The sequence below is a fragment of the Drosophila montana genome, unplaced genomic scaffold (genome assembly GCF_035044405.1).
Source record: "Drosophila montana isolate Dmon_TW-CO22-7 unplaced genomic scaffold, ASM3504440v1 contig_2577_1, whole genome shotgun sequence".
Taxonomy (NCBI): domain Eukaryota; kingdom Metazoa; phylum Arthropoda; class Insecta; order Diptera; family Drosophilidae; genus Drosophila; species Drosophila montana.
The window spans coordinates 91,336-105,594 of NW_026997439.1; the positions used below are offsets into that span (position 1 = coordinate 91,336).

At 36.7% G+C, this 14,259-nt stretch overlaps 1 protein-coding gene across 2 annotated transcripts; it reads left to right on the forward strand.

The window, feature by feature from the left end:
- The first annotated feature begins 626 nt into the window (after positions 1-626).
- On the forward strand, positions 627-13,202 carry LOC135428814 (UPAR/Ly6 domain-containing protein twit). Of its 2 annotated transcripts, none has more exons than XM_064682921.1 (3): positions 627-888; positions 7,640-7,825; positions 12,407-13,202. In XM_064682921.1, exons 1-3 carry the CDS (start codon positions 819-821, stop codon positions 12,622-12,624), a joined length of 474 nt encoding a protein of 157 aa, XP_064538991.1. In that variant the 5' UTR covers positions 627-818; the 3' UTR covers positions 12,625-13,202. The 2 variants fall into 2 exon arrangements, with proteins under 2 accessions (XP_064538991.1, XP_064538992.1); XM_064682922.1 differs by lacking the exon at positions 627-888 and adding an exon at positions 6,133-6,500.
- Positions 13,203-14,259: the final 1,057 nt, after the last annotated feature.

Consider the following 14,259-nt stretch of genomic DNA (forward strand, 5'->3'; position numbering starts at 1 on the left):
TATTATTCCACAGTAGCATTCTTATCAGAAAAATTCCCAGTTTAGAGACATTTTCTGGCTTAGGCGCGGATCACTTCTATTAACAAAAATGTATAATTGTTATTTTATCATTTGACATCTTTTTTATTTATCCATTAGCGGTGCATTTGTGTCCACTGTGCGGCATTTGAAACTGCAAGTGTTTTTGTGGCAACCATTAGAAGAGCGGGCCAAAGACAAGTGCTTAACCAGCTCCCAGCCCGAACCCATATAAATAACAAACTTCAATATAAAATCCAGCGACACTTCAACTGCGCTCCATGCGTATCTTCGCCTGCTTGCATTCTATCCCTCTCCCCCTCTCTAAGCCTCCCTCTCACTCACTCTCTCTCCCGCTGCGCTTTCAATTTTGTGTTTCAATTTGTTGTGTTCAATCTGGCTGCAGTTCTGCGTGTAGAGTGATTGAAACGTAGCCGATTGAACGATCTGCGCTCTCGCTCTTGCTAGTTAATTTTCGTTTGTGCTTTGCGTTCGTTCGTTTTGTTATTGGTTCGTTTTGTCGTTGATTTCTGCTGCTGCTGCTGCTGCTGCCGCGGCTGCTGCTGGCTGAGACTTGTGGCGCTTTTTCGTGTTCAGTTTCGATTCAGTTCGCATTTAGTTTGTCAACTCGTCGCATGCGTGTGCCGCGGCCTTACGAAATATTCGAATTTTTTGAAATTCAACGAAATCGCAGTGCAAAGTGAATAACTGTGTGGAAACAAAAATTTAAGAAATTATTGCACAACAGTTGACAACAAGTTGCTGCTTGCATTAACAACAAGTTGTTAACCCTATCGGCCATGTCGCCCTACACTTCCTGCTCCGTGCTGCTGCTGGGATTGCTCTCCCTTGCGCTGAGCCTGGATACAGGTGGGTGTTCAGCTTCTGTGCGTGCATTCGCATGAGTTTTCCAGCTAATTAAGTGTGTGCACGCGTTGAGTGGTGCGCTCTTATGGGCTCGGGTTCACCGAACCAAAATGGGGGAAACAACAGGCACACATTTATTTAAGAAATTAACGCAATAATATGAAGGTTTTTTCTTAAATTCTTTTTAGATATTTTTATTGGTTTTTTCAATTGGCAATAGATACTTAAGTTACTTGTGACGTATACTTAATTTGCCCCCTCAGCAACCCACTTTAATGAGGCTCTATTATATTGTGATAGTCAATCAATTTCCTTGTTGACCCCAATTGATAAGCCGCAGCTGGCATTGTCGGGCATTATCAATGCTATTGTTAAGATGCACTCATCTCGGACAGCTTTCAGCCTCCAATAATGACTTTCAATGCGCTCTTGATTGCCTGCCGTCACTGGGGCGTATACTTAACGTTTTGTTTGGAAGCGCCTGCAACGGATTACTTCATGATTTATTTATATTTATGCACTTGTCGACTATTCTATTTATTTATACATAAAACGCCGACAGATTGCACACAGCCAGCGCGCCGCTTGAAAAATATTTTCACAACCTTAAAAATTGAAGAATTTTCTCATAAGACATAAATATAGCACATTAAACGAGGCTAACTTTTAGATATATACACACACACACGCACACACACTTATGGATAAGCGCTGTGCCATTTTCTTGACTCTCAGCACGAGCAACACTAAATGAACAGCACCACATTTTCCGGGCTACAAACTAGAAAACTGGGGAGCTTCAATTGATTAAAGTGCATAATAAATGGTTGCATTTAATTGAATTGAAACAGTTAGAAATAAAAAACAAGATAAATGGGTTGTCCAGCCAAAATGAAGGAGTCTAGTTTTTAATTGCTTAAAAAAGAGCCAAAGATGTGCATTGAGTGAAATAAAATAAATTCAAAATAAGTTTTCTCGGTCAACAAATGGTGAACGAATGCCGTTTAATCAAAATCTGAGGATTTTATGTGTTATTAAAGTATAAATGTTTAGTTAAATAGTTACCCAAAGGATCTAACTGTCAAAATGTTCCTTAAACATAGCCCATCTTAATTAAGAATTATACTTAACAGCGAAGGAACGCCTCTTTTCTACAAACTTAAGATAACATCCTTTTTAGACAAAGTTTTCGGTTTAAGAGTTAAGTGAGGAGAAATGTGATGCTCGTAATTGCCATAGTGCTATGTGATAGAGTAGTCTGATATTCTTAAGATGTTACTCATATATAAGTGAAACATATTTCACCTTTCTAGACTATAGACTATAACAGATAGAAGGATCGAAAGCTCTGAACTGAGAGACTAGAAACAGAAACAAAGAAACAGGCAGACGGACATGAGTATATCGACTGGAAAGACATACGTATATCGCATGGGCTGTTGATATGATCAAGAAAAAACATATTTTGTAAAGTCAGAGATATCTCCTTATGTGCATTACTAATTTCATAAAAAGATTATACATCACTTTAAAAAAAAAGTAGAAAAAGTGCGTCAAATATCGCAAATATGTAACCCACTTCAAATTTGAAGCTATAGTTTTTAAGTTAGAAAATGAGGCTTAGACTTTTGTTACGATATAATTTATTTTTTAATTATAATATTAAATTTAATTACCGTTTATGCTGTCTGAGCCTACATGTAGTTTCCGTAGACTAAACTTCAACTTTTGTGAACATGTTCTTGATGGAAACTTTTTGCCGCCTTGTAGATAGGCCTTTTTTTAGCTTGTAACTCCACGATGTCGTCATATCTTCAATTGGAGGTTGATGTGTGTTTACGTTATTTTGTTGTTTTGTAAGTTTTATGGGCGTGTGCTTCTGTTCTGGACACATTGTCAGCCAATTTAGTTTTTATTGTGTCCACTCGCAACTTTGGAGCACGCACCTCCATTAAATTGTGGACACTGACAGTTTCAGTCAGGCATTTGCAACCTTGTTTTCGTATTGTTTTTTATTTTCTTTTTGCTTTTTTTTTCTGGAGGCCTTAACTAATTAATTATATTTCGTCGCACCCATTTCCGAATTTAGCTGGAAATTACAAAAATAGATTGAATTTTTGAATAGAATAAGTCGAATTGCTTTTATTTAGTCATTTACTTTTATAATGGGCATTTCATTTTGTGTGCTGGTGATCTCAATTGCCAGTCAGAGCGCAGAATTTACATAAATTTGAAAAATTAATTATACATTAGGTGTGCTAAGCAGAAGTTCCATAATTAAAGCAATTCACTTGCAAATTGCTTAACTGACTAAGCGCAACTATTTATCATTTGACATGCATGTCATTGGGGCTTATTGCAATTTGCTTGAGATACAATCGGAGCAATCATTATAATGCAATCCAACCCTGAAATCCATCAAAACCAACACACACCCAAAACACCGAAAGCATGACAAAATGTCATCATTTTAATGTGCTACGTGTAAGTCATTAAATAATTTTCCAACACTGCAATGGAATCTTTTATGGGTACCCTGTACTCTCTAAATGCGTAAGAAGGGTATACAAAGTCTGTGACTATTAATGTAGTAGGCAGTAGGAAGACTTAAGTTTGTAACATTTCGAAGACTTTAAATTAGTGACAAATTAAATTAAAATGAAGGCCAGACTATTTAGTTATTGTGTGTTCACAATTTAGTTCAGTTAGCCTTTATTTTTAAATGTTACCATATTCATAATTATTAACATATGATGGTAGTCAAAGATAAGAATATTCAAAAAGTAAATTTTTTTACATTAATATCTCATAAATATATTAAAATTTGAAAAACCTCTTGATAGTTTCAGGCCTTTAGATAGTGCCTATTGTAGAGACTATTTATCTATATATAAATGTAAACTCAAGTATATTATTGCTAGCCTTGAGTCTGTGTGCTGGGTATCTCCTAGTCGAGCACTGTAGATTTGATCATTGCTAAATGTTATGCTCTTATTTTGGCGCGCGTATTTAGATATTCAATGAGTTGGGCGCGTTTTAATGGGTGTGGATATTTAGCTTTCAGATCAATCTACAAGCTATATGTAAACAAATGTTAATATTCGCCTTCTATTCAAGCTAAGCCCTCTGTAAATAGCTAAACACCTCGCATTCCAGCACATTTCCATATAATGCACGTCTAATTATACAAGCATTTGGGCCAAATACGAAACAATTGTCGTTGGCAGTTTTCAGTTGAACGAACTTTGATTGCATGTTTGTAAATACAGACTTTCTACCCCCTACCTTTACCCTGTAAGTCGGCACCTAACTGGCAGCTCTTTCTAAGGTTTAGGTCCACACTCGTAAGTTGTCGATTTTATGGTTCAGATATGGCGGCGCATGTCAGCGACTTTGCCGGGTTTTTCTTTTTTGGGTGGGAGCCAGATTGCTGATAATCAACACGTTTTTAAAACTTTTTAGATCCAAAAACTCTTAAACTCCAGTTACAACTGTAACCCCAGTTCTAACCCGAAGTAAATCCCCGCTCAACTGACTCGAGTTAATGCGAAAATTGCATGTGAACTTTACTATGTGTGTGGGGTGTGTGTGCGTGTGTGTGTGGGAAAGTCACAGGCCCAACTTTTAGTTTATTATTGCTGACTTTTGCATAAGTCGTTGATATAAAGTTACAGTGCCTCAAAGTGCATTCAACTCGGCTTATAACATAGGCGCGCCCCATTTTTACTTAGGCGAGTTCAAGCAGCGAAAACCTAAGAAAATTGCTAGAAAATTGTGAGTTTTTGCAGCTATTTAAATGAAATGTGTTTGCGCAGTTCATGAGCATTTTTTAAAGCAAAAAAAAAATTGAATTTCCTTTCAAATTTGTACCGGAAATGGTTAACAAACTTAACAGCAATGAGCCCGCACACACATTTTTTAAATCTTTATATCAAGCATTTTAAACTAATATTATAAATTGAACTAGACAATGGAAACAATTAGCTAAGTGCTTTATTTGGCATTTTTCACCTTTCTAAATTTTTTTCTATAACTTAAAAAGAATCGGAAATAATGACATTTATTTAATAATATTTGTTGTTATTGAAAAAATAAATTAAAAATAGAAAAGTACTAAAAAAAAGGGAAAAGTATATAAAAAGTACATAAAAAGAAAAGTAGATAAAAAATATAAAATTTATAGGCGTGTTGATAAATCATATTTATTTTGGAATGGTTTTTGAATGTGGGAAGAATCGGATCTATTCCGAAAAAAATATATGTTTGAAAAAAAAGGACAATTTATTAGTTATTATTTAATAATTTTTATTATTGTATTATTATTATTCTAAAGACAAAACTGGAAAAGCATTTACGTTGATCAAAAATATTGCAATTAAGGGCATGCTGATAAACTTGTTTCTATATGACTTGTTTATATACGGTCCAAATGTTTATGTATATTATATTAATAATGTTGTTTTTAAAATTCATACCCAGTTAACACTTTAGTTAGCTTAGGCTGTATTTACTTTTGAGACTAGGATCTTGGGATTTGAATGGGGAAAACAAACCTTAATGATCAAATGATATTTGTTTCATTTAAATCTCAGCTTTTGAATATAGATATAAAAACTCTTATTTAATTCTATTCACTTAAAATATAGGTATATGTCTAGGTCTATTAATCCCATTCCTATATTATATACCCACGCATGATAAGTAGATAGTCTGCGATTTTATAAATCAAAGTGGTTATAGGTATTGTCAGACCAGCTTCTATTTATATTTCTGTCACAATAAGTAGATCATAATTTTTTTATTTTTCTTGCGTTTCGTAATGTATGCCCATGTAACCTTTTACTTTTCAAACGCATATCTTTAGGTAATCGAACTGCATACTTATATAAATGTAAGAAACTACTTAAGCACACACACACACACACACACACACACACTGTTAAAGTCATGTGTGTAACCATTTTTGGGTCGCTGTTTGGAACTGCCAAAACATTTGGCATAAACGCGCGCACAATATCAATTTTCATGTTGCATACAATTACAGTCATTACCATTAGTAAACTGCCACCGCAACTGCGCGCGCACTGTTACACGCATATAAACAATTTGGCCAACGATCTGACAATTCAGCTGTCAATTAATTTCAATATATTGTAAATGATAATAATTTCTAAGCAATGCAAAATGAAGTCCGAATACGTTTCTTGATTTTATTGTATTTTTTATTCAAATACGCAAAATTGTAATGTTTATGTCTGTTGTTTATGGCCAAATGCGGTTAAAGCCAATAGAAGACTGCGGCCAAAAACACGTTTCGAGTGCGTTCGGCACAGTTGGCTCAGTTGGGTATAGGCCAGGCCAGGCCAGGCCGAGCCGGGCCAGGCTATTTGCTGTTTATCTAAGCTTTCATTTAAACGCACCTCAAAGTGTTGGTTAAGTGCATTTAACCTGAACGTTAACGTTTGACGTTTAAATTGGCCCCGCAAACGGGTTTTTATTGTCGTCGTCAACATCAATATCAACATCAACATCAACATCCGCTGCTGTCCAGAGCAAACCCGGACGGACACCGATGAAAAACTATCTCAATGCCATTTTAGAACAGAGCTGCCTTAGTTAAGTCTCGCGGCTTTTGCGATTCCAAAATAAAATGTTTAATAATTATTCAACACGCTCTTTGGCCAAATCGTGGGCATAAACAACGCCAAGAGCCGAAAGTTTTGACACTTTTATAAGGCAGTTCTCCAATCGACTGTCCCATAAATAACTCAGCCAAAAGGCTCCCGTGTCTAATTAATTTTAGCTGCAACATTTTTCAAAAGCCGCCGCCAACGGCTAACGGCCAACTACAAATCGCAGCAGGCATCTCGCCTCGTGGCCCATTATTTATGCACTTGCTATCAAAATCATCGCTTGATTGCAATTTAGAGCGAAAACTACTCACTTAGTTTATGGATTATCTAAACGGGGATATACACACACACACACACTTACACGCACTCGCACACACACAGCTCAGCATTTCAATTAACTTCTCATAAATGGGTTTCAAAATTCTACATCGCTTCGTAATGTGTACTCTGATAACATATAATTGCGTTCCAGCTGTGGCACCTGACTGGCATGGAATATGTCTCTAATGAGTCGCATTGTACCTAGTTGGGTTGCATCACTCTCCCCAGCGAGGTATAACACATATAATTAAGGGCTCAATGTCTTGAATTGAATTCGAAATTGGTATTAGTTCATATTTTTCTACTTGATATGTTAATTGAGTGCTGTACATTTATTGAGTGAATGTCTAACAATTATATAAAATACATTTATTATTATTATATTAACAATTATTATATTGTAAGTCTGTCGGTAGTACAAAAATTGTTCGCTGTTTATTTGATGAAGAGCGAAGCACTTGACGCTTGCAATTCTCAACAAGTGATAGCTTCGAAAAGGGGACAAGGAGTTTGCAATCCTAGAGTCGATAGCAAGGCTAGAATCGAGCGGCAGGTTCTTATTAAAACTTCTGAGTTATAATTTATATATAATATTCATCATTAGCATATATAAATAAAACCAATATTAACCTCATGCGGGCTAGCTTTAAACTAGCAAAAAACTATTGTCATTTATTGTACACATTATTCGAGTAGTTATTCAAAGGTAGCATAATACATAGACATCGACTTTAAAATTAAAATGAATAATTAGTTAATTTAAAAAACACCCATTATAACGAACTTTTTAAATATTGCAGCCTCTGGAGTTCTACGTTGCTGGCGCTGTTCCACAGATGTCTCGAATGGCGAATTCTGCAACGATCCCTTCCAGTCGGACAGCATCTCGGAGCAGCAGCGTTACTGGAGCTATGTGAACTGCACCTATTCGGTGGGCGTTAAGTCGGTGAATGCGCGGCCCGTCTGCAAGAAGCTCGTGCAGGAAGGTAAGCAACAAGCCAGCGATAACCAGACACCCAGCACAGATCAGAGATTAGCAATTATTCAGCAATGCCCGTTGGACTGTCAATTGCGGCATTGTTGTGGTGTTGTGGCGGGGACCCACCGGTGGCTCACACCCGCGAGGCTGCCGCCTGTTGTTGGCTGCCACAAAGCGTCAAACAAGATTGAGATTTATTGGCCTGACAGAGTCGGCAGCAGCAAGTGCGGCATACAAATCCACAGAGGCAGCCGCAACGAGACAATTGTTCAGCGTTTGCGATCGCGTTCCCTGCTGCAGCTGCAGCTGCTGCTGCTGGGCGTTGACGGGGCGGGGCGTGGCTGGACAAGTGCTGGCGACACTTGGCTCAAGCCGGGCCAGGCCAAGCCATGCCAGGCCAGGCCAGTTGCATGCACCGCTAATTTACGGCAAATTTATGTGGCGATGTGGCGAGCACACAAAATAAAATAAAAGAGGGAGAGAAAAACCAACGCCAACACACGCGGCGTATGAGTGATATTCGTGTTGCAGTCGTCGATCTTTGGCTGCGCCGGCGGCTCTGGCTGCAGCTTTGGCATTTTTGTTACTTTTTTATTGTTCAGCCTGCGGCGAGTGCAAATTGTGCCGCTTGTTGGCATTTGCATTTGACAAGCAACAACAGCAACAGCAGCAACAAACCAACAACAAACACAAAAGTGCACATAAAAAAGGCGAGCAAAATGAAATTCAATTTTCGTACGCTGCTCAATTTGCCAAACGTTGCGTATCGCTGCATTTTTATCTCATTTAAATATCTGTGGACAGTTTTTCGATTTCAATTTCGATAACAGCAGCCAGAGAATCCGCCCATTTGTTTATTTCCATTTCCGTTTTAATTGCTTGCTTGTTATTATTCACATAAATAATACACAACGGACTATTATTGCTTGTGCTTGATTTTATTATGTGATTAACAAAAAAATAAATTACTTTAAAGTTACTTAAAAATCAGCTTTTATTATAGTACAATTAAATTTTGCACATGAAGATTTAAAAAAAGATCTAAATTATATAGTAAAATAAACTTTTTCTGTTTAATATTTGCTTTATGTAAATTGAAAATGAAATATATTTGCAAATAATAATAGATAATTTATGTTTATAATTTTAATCTTTAATGCAGGAATTACTTATTTTCTTCCCTGGCCATTTATTGCAAAAAATCGAACGTTTCCATAAGTAGAGTATATAGTACTTACTAGTAAATAGTCACAAGATTTTCCCTAATAATAACAATTCGCTTATTGCTTATTGTTTATTTATTTATTAAACAATGCTAACAGCTTTGAGGTTACCTTAAATAAATAAGGTAATAAATAATTTAATAATTATAGCCAAAAAACAGAAAGCATGAGGCTTACAGACAACGTAAAAGTAATTAGTCTATAAATAAAGAATTCTTTAAGCATAAGTTTTATCATTATACTATTGGCAAAAAAATCAAATTGGATGTCAATTGGGAGATTATTATAATGATCTTTTCAAAGGCTCATTCCACGCACAATTTGTATGACAATTCCATTCTTTTTATTTTATTTATTTCATTTTAATTTCATTATTTTATTTAATTTACTAAGCTGGCATTGTTAATTACTGGATATTTAATTACTGCTCGCCTTAATTAGCTCCAGTATTATTAGAATCAGTTGCATCTTCTAATTTCCTCTTTTGCAAATTGCGTGACCTTCATCTTGATTTTCCCGGAATTTTTCAAGCACAAATGTCAAATTAAAATGCGCTAATTAAAAATCGCAACAAACTGTTGCACATAACTAATCTCCAACGATTGGCATATGATCAAGTGCCCGGCTTGGAGCGGGCCAATTTCTTATGGCCAATTAATGAACACCATTAAATTTTTGCAATCAAGCGTCTACAAATTGGCGCTGCGAATATTTGCAAAGATTTGCGGCTGGCAATTAAAATTGCAAGCGGCAAATCTCAACTGCGGCTCGGGCTCCAAATGAGCAGCCAGATGCGAGTACATAATATACGAATAAACTATGCTCGCAAAAATAAACAAACAAACAAAAAATTATATATAAATTAATTAAGTTGTTGCACAGCGTGAAGCGCTCAATTACGGCAATGAGCAGGGAGTGGAGAGCCAGAAGCAGAGCCAGTTGCTGAGGCACAGCCAGAATGCTAGCCAAATGTCTGAGAAAAATACAACTAGGCGATGCAGCAGTTGTTGTTGTTGTTGTTATTATTTTTACTGCTGCTGCTGCTGCTGTGTCTACTGCTCAATTTATATGCCGTTAAATTAATTGCTTATGAAGTTTGGGCCGACGAGTGGCTGAGTTTTTGGCAAATGTCAAATTAAAAATGTATTCCATAATTCCATAAAACTAACAGCCAAGCCAAGCAATTAGCTATTTGCGTTGTGTGTGCGTGTGTGTGAGTGTGCGTTGCATTTTAGTTGTCACTGTGCGTCACTGAGCAAATATTTTGCAACTTGTTGCATTTTGGCTAACCGAAAAGTTGTCGCCGACTTTTTGCCTATTTTTGGCCAATTGCGTTGCGTATTTTTTTGTTCCTTTTTTAAGTTATTTTTTTATCTGCTGCTCTCTCGATTTTGTTACTGTGAAAAATGTTGCCAACACACATTTCGACCAATAAATAATTAAATTAATTAAAATTTAAATTTATGACAAAATGCAACATTTCCAACTTGGTTTCAAGTCGCGCACGCGGCGTATACGCCGTGAGTTTTCCTTTTCTTGTTGTTGTCGTTGTTGTTGTTATTTTTCCGCTCTGACAATTTTCTTTGGGCTCTGCAGCTGACAACTGCATTCTGTGTGCCTTGTTTGATGCCGCGGCCGTGATAAGGCGACAATTGTCAACAATTTTATTAGAGGCTTGTACTCAGATGTCGAACCCCCTTCACAACTACCCCTGCTCCACCCCTGCCTCACTCTCTCTGTCTCTCTCTCTCTCTCGCTCTCACTCACTTACGCACTCTGTGTGCTATCTCGCTTGCAACTGCTTCTTGGAGCCAATCACAAAAATGGTCAACGCGCACCTTTTTGAGCCGCTTTTAAAGTTTTACTTAATTTTATTGCGATTTATTTTGGTTGATTTTGTTTTATTTCGTTGCTTGATTTTTGTGTTTTTCTTGTTGTGTTCTGTTTGCGAAACACACACACGCACACACACACACACACACACACATCTACACACGCAATGAGAAAACGCAATTTGTTGTGCATTTTTTCTGGTTTTCATTTGCCGTTTCGCTGATTGCAAATTGTCTCGTTTTGCTGAGACCCGCGTTCATTTTGGCAGTGTATGTTGCGGCCAGCTCTAGACATAGTTGCAGGCCTCATTTTCAGTTGGCGTTTTTGCTGGCCCGGTCGGGCCTAGCCTGGCCGAGCCGAGCCGAGCCGGACCGGGCCTGGCAAACGCTGGTCGCCAGCAAGCCTTGAACCCATTTTCGCCAGTGGTCTGTTTGCCGTTTGGCCAGTTGCAGCTACAATTCTGTAATAGTATATTATTGTCTAAGGTTTTTCTAAGCTCGCAGAGCTTTCACATGCCCAGAGCTCATCTACAAAACACCTTTCGTTGTGGTAGTAAGACAGCAGCTGAGCTTTAACAAGCTCACCAATACGAGCGCAGCGATCAAAGCTTTCTTCACACGCTTTACTCCTTAACAGACATAATTTAACTTTAATATCAATTGTAATGATATTTTAATAAAATTGTTTACAATCATTACAGGGACAATAACTAAAAGGATTAGTTTTTTTATTACAATTAAGAATCATCTTAAATACAGCCCGTCAGCCTAGTGTCACTATAAAAGTTCTGTTTATGAGAAATTAATAGTACCCTGTAGTCTAATTACGCTTAATTCTCTTTTCAACAACAACATATTTAGGAGAGTTTAAGCTAAGCTAAAGCCGTGTTGGAATGTTCCATCTGCATAAGGAAACATGTAGGTTATATTACAAAATGAATAAGACCTTAATACAATAGTAAAATTTTTTTTTTATATTTTACGTTTATTTAATGTGAACATCTGTTTATTAGTAGAAGGAAATAGAATGAAAATCAAACATAACCAAAATAAAAGATATTAAAAAAATTAAAAAAAATATAAATATTCATGAAAGTTTAAGTTGCTTGTTAGATAGTCTTAGCTAAATCTTAAGCTAATAAGAAGAAAAAAAGGGGGACTATATAGTTATCAGTAAACATGTGTACACTAAGGGGCCTACATTTTATTTGAAACTGTCGGATTTTTGTTTACTATTTATCTATTTAAAAACTTAGGCAATTGCATCAGCTGCACTTACCTCACAGCTTGACTATTTGGCAGGCAGCCATTAGCCAGCACCTGATCGACGATTTGGACGACATTTGAAATGACATTTTTGAGATAAGTTAAACCGAACGGACGCAGTATATGGAAACGCGAAGCCCACGCAAAAACCGCGCGGCACATAAATTAAATTCAATGTGCAACATTTTTCTCACTGTGGATATATTAATTAAAAAATTGTTTGCCAGCAAATATTTAAAGTTTATTATGGCGTTCGTTTCATTGCAGTCTATGGCAAGCGGGTCATATCGCGCTCCTGCTTCTACGAGGATGTGGACGATGCGCCGGACAAGTGCGCCATGGACACGACCTCATCCTACATCAAGACCGTTTATTGCCGCACTTGCACCACCGATGGCTGCAACTCGGCTGGAGGACTCTCGGGTTTGGTGGGGCTGCTGGTGCTGCCCCTCCTCGCCGCACTGAGGCAGCAGCTATGCAAATGAGCTAATGACTGGCAAAATTCAGCCGTGGGTGGAGACTGCACACTTAATTGCATGAGGCAAATGCAAAAATGAATTTAAAGCGTTGAAATTCCTTTGAGCAGAATACAGAACAAATCAACAAATTCTTATTTCGCCTAGTTAAGTCGCGTTTCTTTCGACATATCTTTCAGACTTTTACACACACTGCGAAATTCTCTTATAAAGATTCACATAATGCACTCAATTTCAGCACCCAATTGCTGGCAGTCACACTTCGCTATAAATATACCATAAAATTACCATATATATACAGACTATACAAAATCTTAAATGTAAATGTTATGTAGCTGTAGAGCATTCAAAGGTTTCCACTTGGTCAGTCTTAAGCAATCAATAAATTATAGTTAAACGTTCGCATATTCTACTTGCACGCCGATTGATTACATACACATTTGATTGATTGCACACACCCATACACACACAAACACACACACATCTTTACATATATAGACCTTTGTAATATTGTATTACTTATTGTAACTGTAATCGAAGCACTTTTTTATGGTGTCTTGCAAATAAATTGATTAGATGGTAAAAAACATGCATCGTTTATTATTTTATGTATTTTTTAACAATTTTAGATTTTGAATGTTGTTAATGATATTCACATACATAGATTTCCTTAAAAAAAATGTTCAATTTATCAAATCAAAAAAATACATTAAAAATATTTTTTTAAGAAAAAATCTATTTCTGGATCGCTCAAAGCTCATTGTTGTTTGTTACATTTAAAATGTTTAAAGTATTAATAAATTGGCGTATGTACGCCAAAATTATGAAAATGTAACAAGCTAAAGGTGGCTTCTCCGACCCCATGCAGTATACATATTCTAGATGAGCATCAATAGCTGAGTCCATGTTTGTCTGTCTGGTCGCTTTTCTGTCCGTCCACCTATATGTATGTTCGCATCGATTGTAGGTCCTCCTAGTGTCCGCGCAGTAGGAGTTTGTTTGAAATCATCGATAACTTGCACTCTTTCTAAGCAATCGATAGAAATCGTTAGTGAAGTTTTTCTTTTGAGCATATTTCGTAGGCTTAATGCTTCATGTAGCTCCTCGAATAGTATACCAGCAATGGGTATTTTTCATTTTTTGTATGCCACCTCCCCATCCCACAAAATGAAATAAGTTAAAATTTTCAATTTGAACTTCACAGACATTTTTGATTTCTATGAAACAATAAGATAACTTAACTAGGATCAATTTTTTCCTTTTAATCCCTTATCCCATTAAATAGGTAACAAAGTTTATAATGGGAATTTCTTGATTCGTCTGAGTCGGAGCAACGTATCGCAAGTTGCTTCCAGTAAGTCCTATGTGTATGCATGTATACATATTTGTCTAGGTTTTCATTTATAAATGGGCGTGCTTGTGTTTTTGGTAGAGAAAGGTTTGGGGTATCACCTAGTCGGCCATTCCCAACTAATTGACTTTATTTGTTAAAGTTCCCCGTTCCAGTCCAAGTTTTTGCCTAGCCCACGTAACCTTAAATTTTTTAATTTCAAAAGCAAATCAAAAATAATTGTCTCACATCATTGCGCTTGACATTGTGCAAGCTACAAAGATATACAGATACACAATTGGATGAGCCGTTGA